This window comes from Xenopus laevis, chromosome 1S, assembly GCF_017654675.1.
Source record: "Xenopus laevis strain J_2021 chromosome 1S, Xenopus_laevis_v10.1, whole genome shotgun sequence".
NCBI lineage: Eukaryota > Metazoa > Chordata > Amphibia > Anura > Pipidae > Xenopus > Xenopus laevis.
In genome coordinates this window covers 143,128,250-143,156,019 of record NC_054372.1, presented here as the reverse complement: position 1 = coordinate 143,156,019, position 27,770 = coordinate 143,128,250, and the positions used below count along the sequence as shown (strand labels likewise).

Here is a 27,770-nt window from a genome sequence, read left to right as displayed (position 1 = left end):
AGTGAGAGGGGTAGTGTCAGGAGTGCTGCAATAATATTGAGCATGGTTTAATCCTCAACTCTGATGCCAGGGAAAACAAGCCAGGGATACCGGCAGAGGATGAAAAAAGAAAATCCAGTCTCATTCACTTATTCCTAATGAATTATGAGTACAAGGGAGAAGAATAACTACTGTTTTCCCAAGGGGTCTATCTCCTTAGTAGCTCTGAGGTCAATTCTAAATGTAAATGAACACCTTCAGCTGACTTTGATAAAAAAAAAATATTTGAATTGAATAGCATTAAGAGACATATTTATCACATGGTGAAAATGCTGAATCCTTTATGCGGTTATATTTAGTGAATGGAATTATACACACTTTAAATTTAGATTTAAAGGGTCCCATGTTTTCTTTAAAGGGATTGTTTACCTTTAAAATTAACTAAGTATGATGTAGAGCAGGGGTTCCCAACCTTTTTTATTACCCATGAGCAACATTCAGTTAAAAGAAGTTGGGGAGCAACACAAGTATGAAAAATTTTCTTGATGGTGTCAAATAAGTACTGTGATTAGCCATTTGGCAACCCCGTTGTGGATTGGAAGTCTACAGGAAGTTCTATGTGATAGTACACCTGGTTTATATGCAACCAAAACTTGCCTCTAAGCCAGTAATTCAAAAATGAGCATCTGCTTTGAGGTCACGGGGAGCAATAGCCAAAGGGTCGGTAACCAACATGTTGCTCACAAGCCACTATTTTGGGATCAATGATGTAGAGAGTGATATTCTGAGACAATTAGCAGTTGGTTTTCATTTATTATTTGTGGTTTTTGAATTATTAAGCAGCTTTCTGGTTAACAGTTTCAGCTATCTGGTTGCTAGGGTCCAAGTAAAATTTGAGTAAAAGACTGGAATATGAATAGGAGAGGGCATAAATAGAAGGATGAGTAATAACAAGTAGCAATAACATTAAATGTGTAGCTCTACAAAATATTTGTTTTTAGATGCGGTCAGTGACCCCCATTTGAAAGCTGGAAAGAGTCAGAAGAAAAAAGCAAATAGTTAAAAAACTATACGTTATAAATAATGAAGACAAACTGAATTAGAATTTTGCTTAGAATTAGCCATGCTATAACTTACTCAAAGTTAATTTAAGGTTGAGCCACCCCTTTAAGACAAACCACCAATTCTAGAGCCATGCTCTAGAACAGGGATACACAACCTTTAGAATCTGTGAGCAACATTCAAAAGTACACCTGTTTTTTTTATACAGCCAAAACTTGCCTCCAAGACTGGAATTCAAAATAAAGCACCTGCTTTGAGGCCACTGAGAGCAATATCCAAGGGGTTGGAGAGCAACATGTTGATCACGACCTACTGGTTGGGGATCACTGCTCTAGAATATTAGGTGTTATTCCATCATACAGGCACTAAAGATTCTAAGGTTCTGGGTTTCCCTTTGCTCTGTGCTGTGCCACATGTTTACTGGCAAAACACATCTAGCAAGATCAAAGACAGATAACCAGGAAAGGGTTAACATCCATTACCAGGTATAACCTTTTCAGGGGTAAATAAGGTGACTGGAATGAATGAACCAACCACTGACAGCACTAAAAATCACTTTGTTCTGGTTTATGGCACACAGAATCACGTATATTGAAAAAAGCTGCACACCATCTCCCAAAACAAACTACAAATTAAAAAAAAATAATAATAATTCTGCATATTTTGTAATCCATCATCAACTCTCACGCTTGTGTTCCCCGGGGGCTCCCAAGAGGCATTCAAAAGAATCGCCTTTGTTTTATGTGCAGAACCTGTTTGCCAAGCACAAATCACATGCAGCCCCAGTGTCTGGCACAGTACAATATTGTGATAACGATTTTTATGGTTTCCTCTCAGGCTTGGAATGAAAGTAAAGGGGGAGCTACTGAAAGGGAAACTGTCAAAACCCAAATTCACACTTCTCTAGTCCTTGGCCATTTTCTTGCCTACCTTCAAACCAACAATTATAGTTTTAATATACTTTTATGCTCTTTTATGGCCAATGGTCCAGCACTTCATTGCTCTGTGCTGGGCAATTTACTTTTTACCCTTCATGAGCTGCTTTACAGAGCAATATTGGTTATTTCATATGAAAATAAAACATTAAGCAGCTATCCTACAGAAATATTATATGGATGAGGCCCCCATACACAGGCCAATAGGTTGTGACTATGAAGATTGTCCAAATAAAGTCATAGACACTAATAGGTAATGGTTTGTAGTAGAATTATCAGGTCTCAGAGTAAAGTCTCACCAAGCCTATGATTAAGTATCCTATTGATATGAAACGCGTAAGGCTGTATCCTAGTGCACTGAAATAAAAATACCTTTTAACTGACAAGTCTGCCTGGAAGATTGGTCTTTGGAAGTGCCTGCTCATCTTTTCTATATGAAGATTGTACCCCTAACAATTATTTTTTATATTAATTCAGAGCGAGAAATAGATTCCATATAAGGTCTGTGATTGGGTAATGGTAACCCCTATGTGGACTTGCAGCCAACAGGAGGCTCTGTTTGCCAGTATACAGTTTATTATGCAACTAAAGCTTGCCTTTAAGCCAGGAATTCAAAAAGAAGCACTTGCTTGGAGGCCACTGGGAGCAACATCCAAGGGGTCGAAAAGCTACATTAGGGCCTTTATATGCACTTGTAGGAAGTTATAATTATAGCATTAAAATGTCCTACTTCTCTCTGAATATACTGGCTTGGTCCTAGGCAAAATGAATCCATGGGTCTTAAATAAACAAAAAAGTAACAAGTAAGGATGCTTATAATCTATCAAATTACTGTCTCTGCATTGCGTTTGGAATGCTCTGCTTGTTATTCTAAAAAAAACATTATATTTTCATGGAGAAATTAATAGTCCATTTCACACTTACCCTCCTTTTCAGCCTGTCCCTCTCTTTTAAGGTCAGCGTGTCTGCTTTTGCGATCACAGGGACGATGTTCACCTTTCCATGAAGGGCTTTCATGAACTCCACATCCAATGGTTTCAATCTAAAATAAAGGACATACTGCAGATGAGTGGAGACACAGTTCACTGTGTACCCGGGGTGAATGCCAACACTGCTGAACATGATGTACAGAGCCTCAAATGCGTCACTTTCTTCAATGCCATCCTTTAAGGCTGCCTATTAGCTACATTTAAGAAAAAAATTTTATTATCTCAGAGCAGAATCAATATAATTTGTGACAATATTACGTAAAACATTGCATACTTAGTTTTCTTTAGTAAGTTTAAAGATAGAGTATGCAAAATATGTTGCCCAGATCTCTCTCCCTATTGGGGTTCAGTAGAAAACAATGACATGCTGAGTACCACTTATATTCCATCACTTGGTTACAATCTATGCAAACAGACTTCTAGAGGTCTAATTCTTCGAAGCAAAGAGTATTAATAGTATTAGGTTTTCATGCAGATGCAGATAGGGGTAGGGGTGGCGTAAACCAGTCACTTCATTAAGTAAAATTTTAAATGAACCCACCTAAGTCCAGAATGCATTAATATGGTCTCTTATCACTGAAAAGCAACATTTTACAACACAGTGTAGATCAGATTGTTAGTGGGTGAGCCCCTGCTACTTTTTTCAGGTTAGGAAGGCACTAGTATCTAAAATATGTGATTTACCAGCGCTAAAGATATTGTGATAAGTTGTGAGTTAACACCCAACTATATCTATAAAAATAACAAACTTAATGTATCTAATAATATTCCAAATATTTATTAGATGCATGTTCAATCTAATTCTACTTTAAAGGGGAACTATTGTGAAAATGAAAATTTAATATTAGCTTCAGCATATTGAAATAAGAAAATTTCTAAGTACAATCAATTAAAAATTCTGTATCTTTTCTGAAATAATCAAGTTTTATCTTCACTATTCCGAAGGTGGGTGTCAGATCTAATATAATATATCTTTTAGGGGGGGCTCCTTTTGCCTAGAAGATGTATTAGAGCTCATTCTTTTAAAATCACCAGGAATCCCATCTCTTTACATGCAGATTTTGTGCAAAAAGCAGTTATTTTGTTAGATTTCGTTTGTACTATTATTTGAGTGAGCTCTAAAACATCTTCTAGGAAAGGGAGCCCCCCTATAAGATATATTGGATCTAACTGTCAATGAATATCTGACACCCAACTGCTGCATGAAGACAGAATGAAACAGATGCTGAGAGAGATATAGAGAATATAAAATTGATTATTTCAGAATCAATGCAAAATTTTTAATTGATTGTATTTAGAAAGTGTCTCCCTTAACGATAGCCACTCTGGCAACACTATATTGCATTTGTTTCAAAGTATAACAATAAAAACTATTAATTATAAATAATTGTGTTTTAGCTATAAAATGCATTAAAAGCATCAGGATGGTTGTGTTAACACATTTCTACTATTCTAGATGGAATCCAATATAATAAAAGCTTGCAGTGGTGATAATGAATGTTACCCATGTCCAAAAGGTGAGATGAAATAGAAGCAGCAATGAACACGGTTATCAATGATGTGCCGCCTGTTAAGACCGCTCTCGTCGTGAAGGTAATGCTCAAACTGATTGTCTATGTAGTGGATGATGGTTTTGAAGCTGCAAAACACAGACAAGAATACCTTGTAGTAGACATTTTTTTAAAATACCTCACTTTCAACCTACCTGTAATTCAATTATAAATCCACTGCACGTGAATCCACTTCAGGTGGATTCGATTCAAATATAATTTCCTTACTATCTCTCACATTTGGTTGTATTTCAAACATGTCAATTATGTTACCATTTTATATTGTCCCATCTATACCATTCTCTCCTTTCCAACTGCTTATTCACTCTCCCCACAAGTTGAATGATATGAGCGTGGAACAGATTGTAATGGGAAAAATAACACACAATGAATCATTTACTAACAAAACTGCACTGTTTTATTCAATAAAACCCTACTTACAGTCATCTATACTTGAACCATACACATTCAATTAACTATAGTGCCTGCTGTGATTTATGAGGTGCACCATACAACATGTACACACACGTACAAGTATGCAATGGAGGCCTTTCTTCCAGGGCTCCTTTTTACAATTCTCTGTGCTACACAAAGGCCAGTATTGGATATCGGCACTTCACCCAGCAAGCAGGTTATGCTTCTAGAATGCCACCTGAAGTGTTTGCCATTGACCATCTCAGCTCATACTGCAGCACACATTTAGAGTATTTCATGGTTTTTAAATGCTTTAGAGAAGTCCCACTCTTGCCTCACAACATTTTCTTTTTCAAATAATAGGCCATTGTCCAAGTGTCCAGTCTTTTTGTAGGAGACCTTGGTCTAGACTAAGATGGCTCTGAAATTATATCTTAAATCTCAAGGGTTGTCAATTATATACCACCCATTAATAATGTAGAAAATTCTTATGACCCCAGTTTCTTAGCATTACTGTAAACTTGCTGCTAAAATCTCTGCCATGACATGCTGGCAGGCCTGGTACATGGAACGCTGTTCCCTGCAAATTAGGGGCATGAATGGGCAGTGTACATACATGAAGATTTCTAAACCTGTTCTGTTTAGTTTTTTTAAGGTAGTAAAGCCTCTAACCTGTAATTGCTGTCTAGTACAGGAATTGTGTATATCCAGCCTGGCAACACGGAGCAGCAATTGGAAGTGGCCAGGGCCAGGATAGAGTTTTAATGACATAATGGGTATTATATAATCAAATTTCATTGCTCCTTATACAAGAGTACCTTGGTAAGATACTACTGGAAGCTATTTGTGTACAGACATGTGATTAAATAATCTGTAGAAGTGCCCCCAGTTGAGGAGGGCTTTAAAAGCTGCCAATTCCATGTAACATAGTATGTAAGGTTGAAAAACAGGCACACGTCCATCACGTTCAACCTTTTAAATCCATATATAACCTGCCTAAGTGCTAGTTCAGTGATCCCCAACCTGTAGCTCTTGTGCAACATGTTGCTCTTTGACCCCTTGGATGTTGCTCCCAGTGGATTCCAAGCACGTGCTTATTTTTGAATTCCTGGCTTAAAGACAAGCTTTAGTTGCATAAAAAACCTGTATACTGTCAAACAGAGCCTCCTGTTGGCTGCAAATCCACATAGGGGGTTACCATTACCCAGACCTTATCACAGACCTTATTTGGAAGCCCCAATATTTTTTTGCATGCTTGTGTTGCTCACCAACATTATTTTATACTTGTGGCTCATGGGTAAAAAAGGTTGGGGACACCTGTGCTAGTTGATACAGAGGAAGGCAAATACCCCCATTTGAAGCCACTCCAATTTACCTCAGCTTTACCTCAGCTAAATGTAGGTACCTGTTGAATGTATGTTGTGTATTGCCCTTTTAAATTTGTTTTGATCGTGGTTTGATTGGTTAATAATGTTATTTTTAGCTGTTCTGATCAGTCTTCATAAGCCTTTCGGTGTGCATTCAGCCAAACAAATTCAGAAGCCTAGTTTTCATGTAAACCTGCATGCAAACATAAGGGCTCTTACAGACGAGCGTTTGAAGTTGTGCTCCGCTGCATTCCATTTTTATGCGTTCAGCTGCAGGGGTGCACAGGAGTAGACGCATTCAGTTTTTTTCAATGGGGCTGTACTCACACAGGCACATTTAAGCGCCGAACGCAGGTTGAGACGCAACATGCTGCATTTTTCCTGCGTTCGGTGCCTACATGAGCCTATGTGAGTACAGCCCCATTGAAAAAAAACTGAATGCATCTACTTCTGCGCTCCCCTGCGGCTGAACGCATAAAAACGGAACGCAGGGGAGCGCAGCTTCAAACACTCGTCTGTAAGAGCCCTTAACAACATGTTCTTGCTCACACAATCCATTTCAGCATTCAGCAATACTAATTGTATGAAAATTTCCCAGTGGCCATATATGAGCTCTGAGATGTTGTACTTTTTTGAGGAGGGTGCAAAATATTGGACCAGCAAATGAATATCAGAACATAACAGACAATATGACTCTTTACACATGATTTCTTGCTGCTTAGACACTGGGATGGTCAAATGCAAATGTTCTATCAGGTATTGTTATATATAAGTTAATTGGATTCCAATGAATATGGACCACAGTGTGTAAAAACGTTATACAGAACACAGGCCTTTAATATCCACTGCTGCAGGGACTGATGTAAATAATAACCAATACCTATAACTAATAAGTTGGCAGCATATAAATAAAGATGGCAATACAAAAATCTGCTAAAATCCTAACAGGACTGGACCATATAGTTTGTTAAAACAAATAGTACGTTTTAACAAACTATCTTTCACTACTTGAGCTGGATTCCACACTGGGTGCTATGTAATGTACAGGTTGTAATGTGACATGTTTCCATTCCCCAGTATCACACACATTCAGGTGAGAGAGTTTTGCAGCTGCAGACATCTCCTCCATCGACACCTGGAGTGTCAATTCCAGGAAATCTTTGGGAATGAGCCACACTGCCTGACCTTGCTGCTGAATTGAAGCAGCTTCCTGAAGAAATCCTGTGTATTTCTATTAGGCTCTGCTCCATTTAGGAAAATACAAAAATAAAGTTGTAGTGTGATTGGTCCTATAGATTAAGCAAATATTTCATAAGAATGTTTTAATGTATAATTACAGCTATTAACCAATTCTTTATACATTAAAGTTCAGACCTGGTCCGTTTATCTGTTTTTATCTTGTGATGTAAACATTTTACTGTTATTAATAAGGTATGTCATATTTATGACTGTATGTTCTATTTAAAAAAAAAAAATGCCTTTTTCAAAGCATTGCTGTATTCTTAATGATGTTTACAGTATGTTGTTTGTATCACTATGTGCACTTGGTATACTTACATGCAAGAGTGCTGCGCCTACCTTCTCTATCAGCCCTTATTTCATTACTTAAGCAACAGTACCCTATTACCGCATATTATATGCAAATATGCATAAAGGGGATGATTTTCACATATATATGCTACATATGGGAACTAAAATAAATAAATAAAATAAGCTCACCAAAGTCAAGCATTCAGGATGATTTAAATATAAAAGGAAGCTTTCTGTGGTGTTGCCAGTGTAGGGAAAGGAAGTTCCTACATTTTCCTGAGTTACTATACATACACACAGGTCACTTCAAGAAAAAAAAAAAAAAAACTTATCTGCATGTCATGCAATAAAGTGCAGGAAAGATATCTGCACAACAGAGCTGGGGCTACTATCTTGACTTAAATGTCAGCAGCATTGCCCATGTTAGCCATTCAAATCCAGTGTGTTCTATCTGTCACAATGCAAGAAAAGGTCGTAAAAGCCACTTAATATGTGACCGGTATAAATAGTGGTGAAAATAACTATAGCTCTTAAACAAGCAGGGGCACATTTACTCAGTTCGAGTGAAGGAATAGAATAAAAAAAACCTTGCATTTCGAATGTTTTTTTTTGGCTACTTCGACCATCGAATTGGCCACTTCGACCTTCGAATCGAACGATTCGAACTAAAAATTGTTCGACTATTTGACCATTCGATAGTCGAAGTACTGTCTCTTTAAAAAAAACTTCGACCCCCTACTTCGCCATCTAGGCTTTGGTCGAAGAAAAATCGATGGATTAAAATCCTTCGAATCGAACGTTTCGAAGCATTTAATCGTTTGATCGAATGAATTGCGGTAAATCCTTCGACTTCGATATTTGAAGTCAAAGGGTTTACCTTTGGCAGTCGAATATCGACCATATGTAAATCAGCCCCGCAATCTTGCTTGCATCCATCCTGTGTACCTTTGGATTTCTTTCTGTGGACAGGTATAAATAGACAATTTCTTGACACAACAAAACCTTCTCGTTTTTGAGTTTAGAAAATGCCAGCGCAACCATTTTGTTCAACTGTTTGCAACAAGGGTCTAAATGGATAGTGATAGAGAGTAATTTAACAGCAGCACACCTGGAAAACTCAAGCACCCTAGAGGAAAATAGGGAATTGAGATGAGAAATGATGTCACAGCCTTTGCTATCAATGGAGATGTGAGACAAAGCATAAGAAACAACAAGACGAGAAGGAATGAGATCACTTCCTGCTGAATGTTTTCTTGTTGATGGGGTTTTGAGACATTTGAAACGACAGTGTCATTCAATGGGAAGCACCTGGTCTGTGAGGGCATATCCTGTGCTATGCCCCAGGAAATGAAAAACCATGACAAGCAGAAGTAATTAGTGCTAAAGATATAATAACAATAATTAGATACTGCTTGCAGGAAGACTGCCTATATTTAAAACAAAAGTAATTACATGTACGCAGGGCAGTCATCAGGGGGGACAGGGGGGAGAGTTGTAGGGGGCCCGAGGGTAAGGGGACCCCGGCCATGCCACACTTACTTGAATAGCCGTGCCCCCCTGCTTTCTGAGAGCTGCTGACTTTGGGAAGGCAGGGCGAGAGCACAAGGGAAGGGATCTTCTGTCCATTATTTCCCCTTATTAGTCACTGAGTTTAAGTCCGGGATGAGCTGCTCAGGGATTGGATAGTTGAGGTTTGAATTTCTCCTCCAGCTCATCCAATCACCATGCAGCTTTACCAGGACTTGAAATTCTGTGACCAATAAGGGAAGAAAACGCTGTCACTGGAAGAAGATGCAGCCACCTGTGCTCCCCTCCTTCCTTCTGTAGTTGGCAGCTCACTGACAGCAGGTGGGCCACACTAATGAAGTAAGTGTAACATGGCAGGGCCCTTCTAAAGGTAACCCTTTGTGGTCCCTGTTGTGTGGTGGGGCCCTGGCCACCAATTTTCTTATAACGTGGGGGGGGGCCCTGGCCTCCAATTTTTTTCACCATGTGGGGTCCTAACCACCAATATTTTTTATGGGGTGCCCTGACCGAAATGTTTTTTTAATGGGGGGCCCTGACTACAAATGTTTTTTTCAATTGGGGGGCCTGACCACCAATATTTTTTTTTTTATTAACATGTGGGAACCATAGCCACCAAAGTTTTTTTTTTAGTGTGTGGTGGGGGATGGACCTGTGGGATGGGGAGGGTGGCCCCGTAGGTGGGGCTTGTGGTGGGTGCAGCCCAGGAAATTTTTTCGTATGGGGCCCTGCGGTTTCTGATGGTGGCTCTGCATGTACGTACTGCTTAGATACAGATCTGTGCTTTGCTGGGATCCTCTAAAGGCCTGATTACAGAGCCCCTTCCATACAGCAAACTAGATGTCCAGAACTCTGCTCTTAATGAACCATACATATATGCATCTGTTTGAATAAATTACAAAGAGACTTATCTTTTATCCAAAAATTAAAATAGAGCAAACAATTTCCATGGCCTGTCAAACTTATATCAGCAGCAGCCAGCCAGCCTAGAACTGCCTTGTCATGTGATTCAGCTCCATTTAGTCTTGGTCCTCACTAAAGTTGGCCATAGATGCAAAGATATGAATCAAAAGTTTTGTACGATTTTCGGACCGTGTGTGGATTGTCCTGACATTTTCCGTACCATGGCAATCAGTCGTTTAGTCAATCGGACAGGTTAGAAGATTTGTCGGCTAACAATAATTTCTCTGCATGTGCTGCCTATCTGACGATATCAGTCACTACTATTTGTCAGACATACCTTTCGTACGATTGTTGTCACAGCCAGAACATCGTCTGATTTGTTCTTTCACTACTTTATTTAATCTGAAATCTGGTTAGTGGCAAATCGGAAGATTACAATGCCCACAAGGCTAAAATCTGCACGTCTATGACCAGCTTAAGGCTAATGACACACATGGCATTTCCTTCCCCAGTTTGAGAACAAAAACTATCACATCTATGTAGTGAAAGGAACGAATTATATTAATCTGTCACTGAATAGATGGGAAAGATTTTGGACAGAAAATGCAAATATGAACGCCAATTGTGCTGATCTCATTCATTCCTGTCATAACAAACATGAAACAGATCAGCCTTTATCGTGTCCTTTAAATAAGTTCTAATTAAAACATACGGTCATTGATCACTGTCAGCACAAACTGTTATTTTATAGATCTAGATATAGTGTCGAAGTTGCTACACTGCTTGCTCTGCTGGGGTGACTACTAGTAGAGATCACACATAAATACCATGAAACCAACACCCAGTGGCCAGATAATTATAAGCAGTTTGGGTATTTAAATAACTTTTGAATAATCTCTCAGACAGGGGGGTGCCAATATATTACTCCAGAAGAAAAACCATGAACAACTTCTATTGTTTTTAAAATACTAGGTAGTCAGCATAATGCCCTTTTAATTACATATTTATAATCTCCATTGTGTTGCTTGAAAAAATAAAGCGAAGTGCTGTGTTAGTTTAGCAAACAGCATTCACAAAATGTTCAGAAACACTGAAAGTCAGGACAAACATAAATATTCTCAGTAAGTGCCAAAATAACTAAGTGAATTTCCAAAATATTTTCTGCTAAATTCAGACAAACCAAGGGAGATTTAAATGACTTTTCTTTGGGAAAGAATATAATGATTTAAATACACTATGCACTTCCATTCTATGTATAGCAGATATTTAGATACATAATAGGGAAATCAGATCATGTGGGGTGCCTAGGGTTGTAGTTAGTAAAGTAAAGCTCTGGCTGATAAGAAATTTTAATGTTTCTCAAAAAAAATCTATCCAAATTATGGGAAGCTGTATTTTGCTGGGGTCAGAAACCACCACTGAAAACAAATGTAATCTGTGGTACAAATATTCTTCTGGAATATGTCAAGTCCTAAGAGCAGAAGGCAAGTGTCAGTGTGTTTGTTATATATTTGTATATATAGCTGTTTATGACGAATTTGGTCAATGTTTTGCGGGTCTGTATTCAAGTTATTATTCATGTAATTTAAAGCATTGGCAACGAACACATGGATCCAAGAGCCAGAAACATTTCAATGGAATAAACAAGCTGAATTAGCACACAATCAACAGGAAAGGCTCCTTGAAATACAATAATCTGGCCGGGAGCTCATGCAGGGGCAAGACGAGAGCGGAAGGAAAGGGGAGACTCCTGCACATCGCTCTTTGCTTACCCACTGCAAGCCACAGAGTTTTCATTTAACCCTTCAACTGCTGGAAAGACCCTTAACGTGATCCAACTCTGGAATTCATTTATCATCATAGTGTATATGGTGTATTTTGAAAAGGAAAGAATATGGGAAAACATTTTATTCCCAAGGGAAGAAAATGTCCTGCCTATTCAAAAATAATAGGGGCCAGCTTCCTACATAAGGAGATTGTTTTGTTCTTAGAGTGGTTACTACTAGAAAAAACTGGTTCACATCTAGTATTAAAACAAAGGGAGGCAAGTAGCTGGTAATTCAAGTAAAACGTATATAGAGCTTGAACTAGAGAGGATGCATTATTCAAACTGACCTAGATGATGTTTTATTCAAACAATGAGCAAACAGACATACCAATCCTGGCTGTTAATGGCATCACCATATCCTGGTGTGTCAACCACAGTGAGACGCAGTTTCACTCCTCGTTCTTCTATCTCCACAGTGGAGGCTTCAATCTGAACAGTACGCTCAATCTTCTCTGTATTAAAATAAGATGAATAAAGCTTATACTTCGTTGTCTAATAGGCAGAAGTGTTGCATGACCATATGCATAGAACATAAAGGAAGTTTATGACGAAGTTTTACATTCAAGTTTTTTTTGTGCTTATTAAATACCAAACATTCGAGTTTTTGAAAATATAATTGGATTTAAGCTTTAAAAATGTATGCAAAACTGTGAATTTTGATCTTGATAAATCACCCTATAAGTGTGTGCAGAACCCATCACAAAGGTAGAAAGAGCACAGAGCCTATATCATCTTTGTGTTGCAGTTTCATTCTAGATATGAGCACGTGGGGATTAAAAATCTGGTAAGAGGTGCTGAATGGACCACTGGATGTTAGGAGACAGCCACATGTGCATTATGAGCAAACTAAGGCACTCACTTAAGCACCTCTAAAACGAATGGTGTTTCCCCAGTCCAGCAGTCAAAGAGGGCTCTCCTCCACCCTTAAAAGACACTTTTCAAGATAGCTGTATACCTCAAAGGTAAAAACCATTGAGGGGGAAAAAAAACAGACAAATAATATAGTGAAGTATAGTGGAGTAAAATGTCCACATATACTCTAAAAGTTGTTCTAAGTGCTAAGTTCACACCCAATTTTTTTTGTACTGCATGTCACCTTAAAGGGATACTGTCATGGGAAAAAAAATTTTTTCAAAATGAATCAGTTAATAGTGCTGCTCCAGCAGAATTCTGCACTGAAATTCCTTTCTCAAAAGAGCAAACAGATTTTTTTATATTCAATTTTGAAATCTGACATGGGGCTAGACATATTGTCAATTTCCCAGCTGCCCCAAGTCATGTGACTTGTGCTCTGATAAACTTCAATCACTCTTTACTGCTGTACTGCAAGTTGGAGTTATATCACCCCCTCCCTTTTCCCCACAGCAGCCAAACAAAAGAACAATGGAAAGGTAACCAGATAGCAGCTCTCTAACACAAGATAACAGCTGCCTGGTAGATCTAAGAACAGCACTCAATAGTAAAAACCCATGTCCCACTGAGACACATTCAGTTACATTGAGAAGGAAAAACAGCAGCCTGCCAGAAAGCATTTCTCTCCTAAAGTGCAGGCACAAGTCACTTGACCAGGGGCAGCTGGGAAATTGACAAAATGTCTAGCCCCATTTCAGATTTCAAAATTGAATATAAAAAAATCTGTTTGCTCTTTTGAGAAATGGATTTCAGTGCAGAATTCTGCTGGAGCAGCGCTATTTACTGATGCGTTTTGAAAAAAACATGTTTTCCGATGACAGGATCCCTTTAAATACAATCCCCTATAAACAAAGGGTATTGAAAAGTAGAAATTGCACCCGTGGTGTCTAGTTGTAGTTTCTCAAGGGCCCACAATCTGATTTCCTAGTGAGTTTAGCAGGTGATCATACTTACAAGAAGTGAGTTAAAGAAAGGTAGATAGGTAGGTGTCCTGGTTCGGTTATAATCTTCTTGTATCCTTAGTGGGTAAAATGAAGCAACATGGGTGGAAGCGTTTGCAGTTTTAATAAATAGTAAAAATTACACTCACAAACAATTCTTCTTTAAAATCGCTTTAAGAACAATGCAGCGCATATGGCTGTTTGCTCTTTGGAAGAAGACAGATGGCGAAACATGTCAGCGGTGAAATAGGAGTGTGGAAGCAGCAGCCGGAGACCCAAGACATGCTTGCTGGAACAAAAGAGACGCTAACAGATTCGGATCACCAGACAGATGCGCTGCATTGTTCTTAAAGCGATTTAAAGAAGAAATGTTTGTGAGTGTAATTTTTACTATCTATTAAAACTGTTTAAACGCTTCCACACATGTTGCTTCATTTTATCCACTAAGGATACAAGGATACTTCTTGTGAGTATGATCACCTGCTAAACTCACTAGGAAATCAGATTGTGGGCTATTGTGGAACTACAACTAGATACCACGGGTGCAATTTCTACTTTTCAATATCCTTTGTTTATAGGGGATTGTATTTCATAGAATGCATATGTATTAAGGTGACATGCAGTACAAAAACATTGGGGGTGAACTTAGCACTTAGAACAACTTTTAGAGTATATGTGGACATTTTACTCAGAAGTACTACACTATATTATTTGTATGTTTTTTTCTCCCTCAATGGTTTTTACCTTTGAGGTATACAGCAGTCCTATCTTGAAAAGTGCTACTTCTTGGTGCAAGGGCATAGCACTATTGAAAGCCCCATTTGGAGATTGGGCGAAGCCAAAAAGAAAATTCATGTGAATGAGATGTGGCAACAAGTGGAGCACCACTGCTTTCTAATAGCACCAATGCAGTCAAAAGGCAGCAATGGCAATCGGTCTAAATGTCTAAGTGAAAAAATGTACCAGTCTGAGGTGCTATTCTCTTGAGAAATATTCTTTAAAGGGATACTGTCATGGGAAAAATTTTTTTTTTCAAAACGCATCAGTTAATAGTGCTGCTCCAGAGAATTCTGCACTGAAATCCATTTCTCAAAAGAGCAAACAGATTTTTTTATATTCAATTTTGAAATCTGACATGGGGCTAGACATATTGTCAGTTTCCCAGCTGTCACCAGTCATGTGACTTGTGCTCTGATAATCTTCAGTCACTCTTTATTGCTGTACTTTAAGTTGGAGTGATATCACCCCCTCCCTTCCCCCCCCCCAGCAGCCTAACAACAGAAAAATGGGGAGTAGGGATGCACCGAATCCTGGATTCGGTTCGGGATTCGGCCTTTTTCAGCAGGATTCGGATTCGGCCAAATCCTTCTTCACGGCCGAACCGAATCCTAATTTGCATACGCAAATAAGGGGTGGGGAGGGAAATCACGTGACTTTTTGTCACAAAACAAGGACGTCTAAGATGTTTTTCCCTTCCTACCCCTAATTTGCATATGCAAATTAGGATTCAGATTCGGTTCGGTATTCGGCCTTATCTTTTGCAAGGATTCATGGGTTTGGCCGAATCCAAAATAGTGGATTCAGTGCATCCCTAATGGGAAGGTGACCAAATAGCAGCTCCCTAACACAAGACAGCTAGTAACAATCCAGGTCCCACTGCAACACATTCAGTTACACTGAGTAGGAGAAACAACAGACTGCCAGAAAGTGGTTCCATCCTAAAGCGCTGGCTCTTTCCTTATTGGTTCAGGAATTACATTTTATATTAAAGAGTAAATTATTTGCACTGTAAACAGTTTAATTTAGAAATAAAAACAACACCATAAAAGTCATGACAGAATCCCTTTAAAGTATAAAAGGAGGCAGCGTCTGGAAAGAAAAGCAATTATGGGTAACTGCCCCACAAAACCTGCCCATTAAGGTTGGACACTGGAAAGAGAAGCCTCCTCCACCTTCACTAGTTACACCCCGCACAACACTAAAGCTCCAGACTTAGGTAAAGACAAGTCAGCGGCCACGGCACATGTTTCCAACTCTAAAACCAGTTAGGGGGGTAAACAGGTATTGAAAGTAACAATACATTTGAATTAATATTAATATATTAACTTGTAAACACACTGCCCTTTGTTTGGCCATTCACACCAAGAGCATAGAAGCGTCCTGATCTGTTCTGGAGGTTGCACTCAGGAGGGATGATATTGATAGTACTGGTAGGGTTGCTGTATTGCACCTTCTGTGTAACGATTTAACTTTCTGTGGGCTCTTAGGCTAAAGCTGGCCATAGATGTTGAGATTTTTAAAAGATCCAATCGTCATCGTGAGACCACGATTATCTCGGATTGTCAATCAACTAAAAAGACCAATTTGCCAGGAAAACAAAGGGTATCTGCCTGCTTGGCCCTGCAAACATTTATAAATTGCACTGGGACCGATAAAGATTTTTTAACCTGGCCGATCAATTTCCTGATAGATGTCGGCCGAAAAATCGTAAGATGTTCAATCGTTCGAATCCCACTAACCGCACGATATTTTCGAAGGATTGGTCGGACTTTGCTAAAATCGGTTGTTTGGCAAGAGAAATCTTTGCGTCTATGGGGACCTTAAGGCTACATGGGAGAGTTAGTTGGGCTGCATATTAACTTCGGCAGAGAAAAAGCCCATCCTGCTCATATTGCAGCCTTCTATGTTGGCCTGGTTGCCGAGACACAGAACGGATTTCAGTGCAAAATCTGCTCTCAGAGTCTGATTTGGGCTGCCACAGTGGGTCAAATCGAGTGATTCTCTGCCTGCGCTTATACACAGACTGATTTGCCAAGAGTCAGCCCTGGGTAACATTAGCTTTAAAAATATCCCGTTTCCTGGAACTTAGAGGCAGCATTGCTTGCATGGGCTTAGGAAATAACAGCTTTTAAACGACTTTGACTTTATAGATTGTACTTTATAGTTAATTTAAAAGCTATTTGCAACAAAATATTGAAAAGTAGATTCCATCTTAGTTCCTTCTTGAGAAATAATCAAAAGGATCTTCCCTCTTACAAGTCAAGAATAACTATCAGATGTTTTAAAACTGCTTTATACTTGCCTTTTGTTCTTTAAAGACAGCTGTACAATTTTCCCTGTAGGCCTCCAATTCTAGTAAAAATATATATGACCCATCTGGCTCCCCACCTCATGACAAGCATAAGTCCAGGTAAGAACACCAAGAAGGTGCCCTTTAACCTTTTGCATTCTGACAGATCTCTTGGGAGCAGGACAGCAAATCTCCAGACCACTCTGCTATAAGTAAACAGAAACCTGGAGACATAGAAACTAGGCTGCTGACAAATCTGTAGTATGTAAAGGGTTAAACGTAAGGATTTACTCTGACAGAAAACTATTTAAAAAAAAGTTTAGTAGCCCAGTAAAGTTAAAAGAATTTTCCATTTCCAGTTTAGCCAGTACATACCTGCAGCGCCTGGTATGTATCGTTCAGGATACAGGTCAGTTAAGAACAAACTATTTATCAAGGTCGATTTTCCCAAACCAGATTCTCCTATAAGACAAAAAAAAAAAATAAATCAGTTAGACAACACCCTTAAGGTGGCCATACACAGGGAGATCTGCTCTTTTGGCGATGTCGCCAAACGAGCAGATCTCTCCCTGATATGCCCACATTTAGGTGGGTGATATTGGGCTGACGATCAGATCAGAATGGAGGCGATATGGGTGGTTGGATCGCAGGACCGCATCAGCGAACAGTTGTGGCCGCGATCTGACAGGATTTTTTACCCTACCCGATCGACATCTGGCTGACTCCACCTACAGAGAAAACGCAGGCAGAGAGAAGCCGATGTCCTCCCATCTGCTCTGCTGTGTCTCTGCAGTGAGAGGCATGGAGTAAGACTGTGTGCAGACATACGAATAGGTAAAGTCTTGAGAATATTGTGCTGATCTAAGCAAAGATCCCATGGATAGTAAGCAATGGAGTGCAGCACTCACTAGATTACCCCCCCCCCCTTCTTGGCAGTGCATGTTTCAGCAAAGAGGAGAGCTATTCCATATAAGAAATTATAATCACTATGTTTGCCTAATAAATGACTAATGACTAATCCTTTACTTGGAGAACTAGATGGCACGTTATATTGGAGAAAGGAAGACGTAAAGGTAACACAAAGAAACACTTCTTTAACATAGGGGAGATAAACATATGGGATGTGTGGTGGACTAAAACAATAAAGGAATTTAGCCATTCTAGGGACATATACAAAGCAATTTTAACAATGCAATCAAGTTCTATGTGCCAGTGTCTACATTTAATGCAAGTTCCAGGTGCACTCAAATTTGGGTCAGTTTATTAAGAACTGGTAAATTATAAGATTGTTAAAGTGATTAAATTAAAGTGACAGTATATTCACTTTTCTAATAAACACATCTCAAGAGTACCAGGAGCAGATAACAAAAAAAGAAAGAGGGAAGGAAAGCATGGAATAAAAATAAGTTAGAATCAGTGCCATTAGCTGGTCATACCACTTACCCACAACCATAAGGGTAAATTCAAAGCCTTTCTTTACAGATTTTCTGTGGACCTGATTTGGCAGATTAGCAAATCCCACGTAGCCAGCTGAATCAGAAAACTAGGGCAATAAAGGAAGCATTACAGAAGATAAAAGGAAGCATCAATATAAATCACAATGAAACATATTTCAGTGCATTAGGGTAAGGCCCATCTGGAGATTCGGGGAGATTTAGACGCCCGACTAATCGCCTCTTCTTTGGGGTGACTAATCTCCCCGAACTGCTTCCCCGTGTCTTCCGCCTGCTTCAATGAAAAAACTCCTGCGCCAATGCACTCACAGCGCTTCGATTTCCGAAGTCATCCGAAGTTTACTCATGAGGAAACTTCGGGCGACTTCAGAAATCGAGGCACCGCAAGTGCATTGGTTCAGGCGTCTTTTCATTGAAGCAGGCAGAAGAAATGGGGAAGCAGTTTGGGGAGATTAGTAACCCCAAAGAAGAGACGATTAGTCGCCGGGCGACTAAATCTCCCTGAATCTTGTTTTAGCAGGAACAGAGGGTTGTCTACAGCAGCCTAATAATTCTAAAATCGCTATCAACCTCATAGAAAGTAATAAGGCTACTGTTATCCGTACTGAAAACATGCAGCAACCAAAATCCCTAGTTACCTAGATATAGCAGATGGGGGCTCTGGCCCCCAAAACAGAGCTAGAAGTTTTATCTACAAAAGGTTCCTTGGGATGGCATCACTACCCCTGCCTCTAGTTTATGCTCACGTTTATCAGTTCTACAAAGGAAACTTCAATCTGCAGCAGAAAGAACAATATAAAGGTGGTCTCTTTCAAATCGAGATTATTGAAACCATCCTAATCTGCCCTTCTCAATCCAGCCTAAAGTTACAATAAGGGGGGCTTGAAGGCCCTATCCCGTCAGAAATCCCATCAGTTATTGGGATCTAGGAACATGGTTCCACCAACTCTAAGCAATGGGTATCCCAGGGCAGTGCATAAATGACAGATTCTGTGCACTCTGGAGTGTATTGATGATATTAATGGTATTTTTTGGTCCTAACTCACAAAATGTATGGGTCCTGTGTGTTTTGGGAAAACATATGTATCACTATCTGGCCCTTTCAATGTTGCTGTTTCTGACTGGATTTAAACAGTGCAGCAGAAGCTAGCTCTCCTCCAGCCAAAACTCAATTGTACACAAAACAATGTGTTCTTGTGCACGGTTACAATAACAAGTACAGAGAACATTAAAAAGCAGACAGGTATTGCTTAAAATAGCAACTGCATTAACAACTTTAAAACCACAGCAAATGTGTAATAAATGTATATTGGAAAGTTGCTGAGAACTACATTTTCTTCCATAAAGCAAAAAAAAAAAAAAATTGGTGGGTTTACACCCCTTCTGAGGCTCTGCTAAAACTGCTAGGAAGAAGACTTGAGCTTAATTCATAAATTACGAGCGTGGGACTACTGTGTGTTAAAAAGGGAGGAAACAGTCAACAGTCACTAGTACAAAGAATTAAATTCCTCAAATTCCAATTAATGGCATAAAGAAGAACGGCTGCATTTGCCTTTTGGATATCGCTGCTATTTAAGGCTAAAGTAAACTGCCAATTTTCTATCCAAAAACATGCACTGTTACATTGTGGTCATTTGTAAGCAGTCGTTAATACGGATGTGCTCAGTGGCGGAACTACCGGGGGAGCAGGGGGTGCGAGCAGGCCAGGGCCCACACCCCCTCAGGGCCCCCCGGCAGTTCATGTGCCGCTAATTCCCGGCCAGTTCCGGGCGTACGGAGGGGGCGGGGGGCCAGGATGCGCGTCCTGCGCCAGGGCCCGCCCCCCTCTTGTTACGTTTCTGGATGTGCTGTATGAACAGGAGATGCAGCAACCACTGCAAGGAATAAGTTACAGAGTTGTGGGTGCAGGGTCTGCAGGCGGTAAGTATAGGGTCCAGCTGTATCATCAGTTGGTGCTACCAAACAGTCATATGAAAAAGTTTGCGAACCCCTCTTAATTATTTGGAGTTTTGTTTTTCATTGGTTGAGCTTACAAAGTAGCAACTTCCTTTTAATATATACCATGCCTTATGGCAGGAGTGCCCATACTTTACTAATGTGAGGTCTACTTTTAGTGATGTTTTTTTGCACAGCCAGTTTTTTACATTTGATTTAATTTCATACAACTGATTATTGCCTTACTAAAAATCTTTGTTTAGAAAACACCCCAGTACTCTGATGTTCCTGGGAAATGAAAGACATACAGTACCACTGTTACCTTTTTTGTTGAAAGTGGAGTAAATTATTGTGCAGGCTGAGAGGGGTTCCCAAACTTTTTGATATGACTGTATGAATTATGGGAATGCAAAGGACATCCAAGGGGATGCCTCAGTACTGCCTCCAGTCCACCCCTCATGAATTGAGTGCAGCCTACCAAATACAGGCAGTGTTGTATGGGTTGGAGACGTCCAGGCATTTGAGCTTCACTATGGAGAGCAAAGACATGCATTTATGGGTGCAGTTCAGAGTAGGGTCCCATGTCTAGATATTTTTCCATGCAGTGGGTTAATGTATCACATGCCTTTTTGTACGATGTGGGCTTAATAAATTTCTTTTTGTGCACTTTTGCAATTCAACACAGTGTGCTGCTGGTTTCCTTTTTGCATATTATTATGACCCGGCGACAGGAGTGGGTCTTCCAGTTCAGCACCTGACACTACAAAAGTGTGCATCTTTGAGGTGAGTGTTCCGCAATAATAAGAATGTATCACATGCCTGTGATGATGTCATATAAAGACGACCCCTTGCTCAGTCCATAGAAATCCCTCGGCCAGATGGCAATTGCAGGGCTACAGTTGGACATCCTTGTTTTAGAAAAATTGTGTCCTGCATCACAATTGATATTCTAACTATCTTTATAACTGCAATGAGACTGCAGTGGTCAGAGATCCTATCAGAAACCAAACTTTGCATTATTTTGAGCCCATATCAGGATTAAATATCACTATCTTCTTGATAATAAAAGTGAACAACCCCTTTAATGTACCAAACTGCAAACCTTTGCTAGGATTTGTCTACCAATAAACTGGGCCGAATTAGGCTGATCGAATATTTGCCTCAGGCCAATAGTCATAGTCACGTCATACCTTGACTTTCTCTCCAGTCTGAGACATGATGCTTTGATGTTACGCCAGAAATTTCTTGACCTGTGGAACAAAATAATAAAATATAAGGTCACTTTAGAACAGTCTCTGTGCACTGAAAAGAACCTTATAACTGAAGCATAAAGCACGAATCTAAAGCTAATGGCATATATCCTCTCACACACACAACTCCGTGCCTGTCAGTGCAAAGACACACGGGAGCAGATGAGGGCTATACAAAAAGCAGCCAACAAATACTATTAGCTACTGTTTTTAGTTATAGAAAAGCACGGCACAGAGTAAAGAATATTTTGCACCAGTACCTGACAATATAAATATTACATACATTTGATAAGACAGCTTTTCTAAACAGGGCTACCCTTTTGGTTTGGTACAGATTATTGCATTACTTTCTGTCCTAGACAAAAAGAAGAGCCCAATGAAATAAAATTAAAATGTTAATCTTGCACTTTATTGCTTTCTCCATTCCAATAGTGTACAGAAGTGTAAAATGTTTGTACAAATCAGAATAAGTACTGAAATATTTAGCATGAAGCAGCAGTGAATAAAATGTCATATCTTGTTGCCTATAACAAGCAACTTCATGCTTTCAAGTTATCATTTTCCAATAGCCTTTGGAAAGATATAAAGTAAAGGAGCCAGTCCCATGAAAGCTAATTATAAAAATGAAAGCCACATTGCAATGCAAAGCATGCATTCTGTAACTTTAATGTTGCCTTCCAGTACATTTCAAATCATTCTGTGAATTCTTCAAGTTTTTCCTTCAGAAATTTTTCAGATGGCTAAAGCTGTTCATCAGCAGTAGAACTTAGTGACAATGCCTGGGAAGAGAAACAAGTCCAGGTAGGGATGTTTGTTTAGGAACTCAGCATTCCCTGCACAGCAGTAGGCTTTTTTAGGGGTGTGATTTCCTTTCCACGTAGCGCACGTAGGGAATGAAAAGGATCCTGTACTAGAAGGAAACGTGTAATGTGGCGCTTAAAATATGTACCTTAGAACACACACGAAACAAAAACTAATAACCTTGTTTGGGAGTTCTGCATAGGATCTCTACATGTGGTGTTAATAGTCTCAGGCCCCCTACTCATAAATGGCTCGCCACATCTCTTGTAAGACCACACAAGAATGTGCACTGCCAGCAAATAATATTATTTATGAAGAGAACTACAGAATCTGATTTAAAGGAACATTCTCTTTGGAAACAAGACTTTCTCAAAACATTTTCAGCCTGACTTAGAGCAGAATAAAGTCCTAAACGATGATTCACATGTTACTAGATTTTTATTATGCTTTATTTATACAGCACCGACACTTTTATGTAGTGCTTTACAGAGAAATATTCACTATTTGCATAAAACCCAGAGATAATCAGAAATTACATCAAGAATTGAACGACCACTTGTGGAATAAATACATTAAAAATAGAGGTCATATCTTAGAGCCCTTTTTGCTGTTCAAAAGGTGACATTCCTGCAGCTTAAACAAGCTTACAGGTATGAAAATATGTTTGGGAAAATCATTCTGCTCAAGCTAAATCAGCAAATAAGCAATCACCACTGAATTTACAGCAAAGCCAGAACCCTTTACTTCAGCTGCTTTAGGTCACTAGTAGGGGCTTTATCCTAGTAGGCTATTTATATCTCCAGAGATCCCACGATATTTGATATCTTATAAATGGGTAGTGGTTGGTTTCATAAATGTATATGTACATTTTTATTTATATACCATATATTTTAGCATTTATTGATATAGGTATGGAACCCATTATCCAGAATGCTCAGGAACAGGGGTTTTCCAGGTAACGAATTTTTCTGTAATTTGGATCTTCATATGTTAAGTCTACTAGAAAATCAAGTAAAGATTAAGTAAACCCAATAGGCTGGCTTTGCTTTCAATAACAATTAATTATATCTTAGTTGGGATAAAGTACAAGGTACTTTTTTATTATTACAGAGAAGAATGGAAATTTTTTTTTAAAATTCTGATGATTTGGATAAAATGGAGTCTATGGGAGATGACCAGGGCCAGATTTACATAGCAGGCGCACCCTAGGCCTGCTGTCATTCATCGCCCCTGTCCCCTCCCCTTATTTGCTCAAATTTTCATCATAGGGACTGGAGCAATGAGGATTGGCACATTGTAAATTTAAAAAAGTATTGTATCTCCTGCTCATCCCCAGTGTGTCTGAACCAATATGGGTTTGGTTGGGCAGCATGCTGCCCCCTAAAATCCTGCCGCCCTAGGCCCGGGCCTTGGTGGCCTTTCCACAAATCCGGGCCTGGAGATGGCCTTTCTGTAATTTCCGGATAGCGGATCCCATACCTATATGCATAGCACCATACAGCTGAAATAAACTTTGCATGTCTAAAATAAAACTTTAATTGTTGCCACTTCCATGGTTCATGTGGGGTGGTGCACTTATAATCATGTGCAGTGTTTGAGGTTTTGGTGAATTTTGGAGTAAAGCTGGCCATAGACGTGCAGGTTTTATCCTTTGTAAGACAAAAGATTGTTTTGTGTCATAAACTTTATATTCTTTATATACTGAGCACTTTTGTGAAAACAGGCTTTCCCTGTCCTTTAAAACCAATGATATCACTCTGCTAGAGTATGTCTGACATAAATCTGATTTAAAGAGTTATTTTTTTGATGGTAGGTCTCCACTTTTTCATACATACACTGTAGCAATAACTTTGTATTACCAGAGTGGTACATACTATAGCTCAGTGATCCCCAACCAGTAGCTCGTGAGCAACATGTTGCTCTCAAACCCCTTGGTTGTTGCTCCCAGTGGCCTTAAAGCAGGAGCTTATTTTTGAATTCCAGGCTTGGAGGCAAGTTTTGGCTGAACAAAAACCAGGTGCACTGCCAAACAGAGGCTCAATATAGGTTGACAATCCACATGGGGTTACTAAATGGCCAATCACATCCATTATTTTGGCACCCAGGAACATTTTTCATGCTTGTGTTGCTCCCCAACTCCTTTTACTTCGGAATGTTGCTCACGGGTTCTAAAGGTTGGGGATCCCTGCTATAGCTCATGAACCTAAAAAGTTACATAACCCAAATAAAACCAAAAATGCAGTAAACAATAAAAAGGAATTAGTCTCATTTCCGGTATTCATTCCAGGGAAAATTAGTAAATGCTGTCAAAGACTGGAGCTGGAATTTCCCATTACGGGCCGCTGTTAGCAACATGGGCGAGTATGAGAATAACTTCTCATTATTATCTGCAATAACAGCATGAAGAAAAAGCTTTCCTGAGAACTGCTATTGCAGCGCATACTTTATACACTCACAGGCATGCGGCTCTCCATCAGGGGTAAAGGTTACCAGTCCCACCAGTGCTAGTGATTAAAAGTAGCAGTACACCCATTTCTTTTTAAACATTAGTGCAATCAATAGGTCTTGTGATGAACAAACATTCAGCTTACAGTTTTAATTTAATTGCAGTAAACAGGGTAAAATTGGAAATTGAACATTTCAGATTCTGTTTAATGAGCTGCTTTTTGTCTCAAAGCTTAACACAGGCTGCATCTTGGGAAAAGGAGGGATTTGCTTATATAGAGAGACTTCTCAGTGGAGTACTGATTTGTTTTCATTGTGCCCATACGAAGCACGAAAAATATTGGGTGGTTGTAACAAATCGAGATAAAAGGTAACTTTCTTACAGATGCTATTTTTTGCACTAAAAACACAGATGTGGTGCACACATGGTCAGAGATAATAGGAACCATTAACTACCCTGGCACAAGTGCACAAGTGCAAAAACTAAGAAATGGAAAAAAAAATGCACAGGGTCTACGCACACAGCAATTGGAACACAGCCCTGCTGAACATAATCAGCACTGTACTAAAAGCAAAGCACGGATACAGCACAATGTGTAAATGCAGAAAAATGGGTGCTTTGCGCTCACTTATTTGTCCTTTTTATTGCATGACAACAACCCTTAATATTTTACAGGTACCCAAATTATTTAACTCTTTGTGAACCAGAGCAGTGATAACTTTTCAAGAGATAATTTTTTAGTATGTACATTAACATAAGTCATTTCACTGCTTCCAGAGCTAGATTCTGATTGGAGAATCAATAGATGTAAGTAATCCAGTACAAGCAGGGACTGATTTATATTTATGCCACCTTTGGTCAATCTGAAAAACATTCACTTTTACAGTGCTGGTATATTTCCCATTGCCCCAAGCCTTATCCAGAATGTGCTGGTCCTATCTACAAAACTGGACATATTATGTGACCTGTTATCCAGAATGCTCGGGACCTGGGGTTTTCTGGATAATGGATCTTTCTGTAATTTGGATTTTCATATCTTAAATCTGCTAGAGAAGCATTTAAACCCAATAGGCTGGTTCTGCTTCTAATAAGGATTAATTATATTTTAGTTTGGATCAAGAATAAGGTACTGTTTTTTTATTACAGAGGAAAAGGAAATCATTTTTAAAAATTTGGATTATTTGGATAAAGAGAAGTCTATGGGTGATGGTCATTGCGTAATGCTGGGCTTTCTAAATATATAAATATATATATATTCAGCATGTCAGCATACATATCACCGGATCCTGCGCTTAACACGTTTCGTGGCTTATCACCACTTCTTCGGAAGCAATCACCTGATCCCACTGCATACCTTAAATGAAATACCTATTAACCCCACCCATAAAAACATTAACCATTACACATCACCACGGATTAGATCCTATGTTACGTTCTACAGGGTATGCATATTAATTTGAAAGCATTATTTTCATTACAGAATTACAGCATCTAATACATTCATAAATTAGTAATATTGTCTATAGTTCCAATTGTAACAACATCATGCGGAAATCTACAATACAACCCGACCAAAAGGATAAATCAATAAATAAATTAATTCATGTATAATATACTAGTCGATTTAATCAGTCACCATCAAGCTGTTAAGGATTATTGTAGAGATTCCCACATAATGTTGTTACAATTGGAACTATAGACAATTTTACTAATTTATGAATGTATTAGATGCTGTAATTCTGTAATGAAAATAATGCTTTCCAATTAATATGCATACCCTGTAGAACGTAACATAGAATCTAATCCGTGGTGAATGTTTTTATGGGTGGGGTTAATAGGTATTTAATTTAAGGTATGCAGTGGGATCAGGTGATTGCTTCTGAATAAGTGGTAAGAAACCAAATGCGTTAAGCACAGGTGATATGTATGCCGACATGCTGAAACTACTTTTTAACATGGATTATTAAAGTTTATACATTTTTAATACACCACTTCTGGTGCTCTGTAAGTTGTTTTTTTGTCTGGATTTGATCCGAAGGCGGACGGAAATTACGTGCAGCGCGGAGGTGAGTGTGTGAGAGAGGTGATATGTTTCCCGTACCTGGATGTATATTATAGTAACAATTATTAGTGGTTTGCCATAAAAAAAAGGAAATTCCAACCCAAAGCTTTTGCAACAATTGTTTCCATCCTGCATCCGGATGATGTGTTGAAGTGGCAACAGTAACAACAGGCAATGTGATCAATTCACAGCGGCAGAAGGAGGAGGAAAAATAAAGTTAGCGTTTCCTCAGTGACTTTATTTTTAACAGATTCATATGGATATTTTTATGAATTCATTTGGGACATTAACAAATTAATCAATTAATGAACTAACCAATTAATGAATGTATATACCTCAAACAACCAGTCTACACTATAATCAAATGATTGTGCATTATGATGAACTATGAATAACAGCTTTTAACAATCTCATTCAACATGAAATAATGAATGCCATCAATTTTGATTAATCTTATGTGTGGAAATCTTTTGCACTTTATAAAATTAAAAAATATGTGTTTTTTTTTGCATACGTGTAAATTAAAAAGGTGATTTTTTGTACTAACATATGTGTAACTGATTTATTGAATTAAGCGGTTGTGCGAGTAACTAAAATGTAATATAACTACTGATAGACAAAATACCGAGTGCAGATTTTGAGATACTTTATTATATTATTTACTTCCAAAGCTTTTGTTTCCCAGGTAAAATAACATAAGAGGAATGGACCTCCCCCTGACTCATGGCACAAAAAGGACTGTCTGCACTGGTATAAACTGTAAGTTTGCCTCCAAAACAATACTACTGTTCATATAAATTAGTTGCTTTTTGGTCAGC

The 27,770-nt window shown here is 38.9% G+C and overlaps 1 protein-coding gene across 3 annotated transcripts in view; it reads right to left on the bottom strand.

Moving 5' to 3' along the window:
- The window catches only part of LOC108707132 (septin-2A), a 55,456-nt gene that overhangs the window by 24,953 nt on the left and 2,733 nt on the right, over nt 1-27,770 (bottom strand). For all 3 annotated transcript variants that reach the window (XM_018244120.2, XM_018244122.2, XM_018244123.2), the window contains exons 2-7: nt 21,584-21,643; nt 18,448-18,547; nt 17,380-17,466; nt 12,410-12,533; nt 4,470-4,604; nt 2,901-3,018 (exon numbers count right to left, since the gene is read on the bottom strand). In XM_018244120.2, the coding sequence (XP_018099609.1) occupies nt 2,901-3,018; nt 4,470-4,604; nt 12,410-12,533; nt 17,380-17,466; nt 18,448-18,547; nt 21,584-21,610 (591 nt within the window). In that variant the 5' untranslated portion in view covers nt 21,611-21,643. The remainder of the gene's footprint in view (nt 1-2,900; nt 3,019-4,469; nt 4,605-12,409; nt 12,534-17,379; nt 17,467-18,447; nt 18,548-21,583; nt 21,644-27,770) is intronic.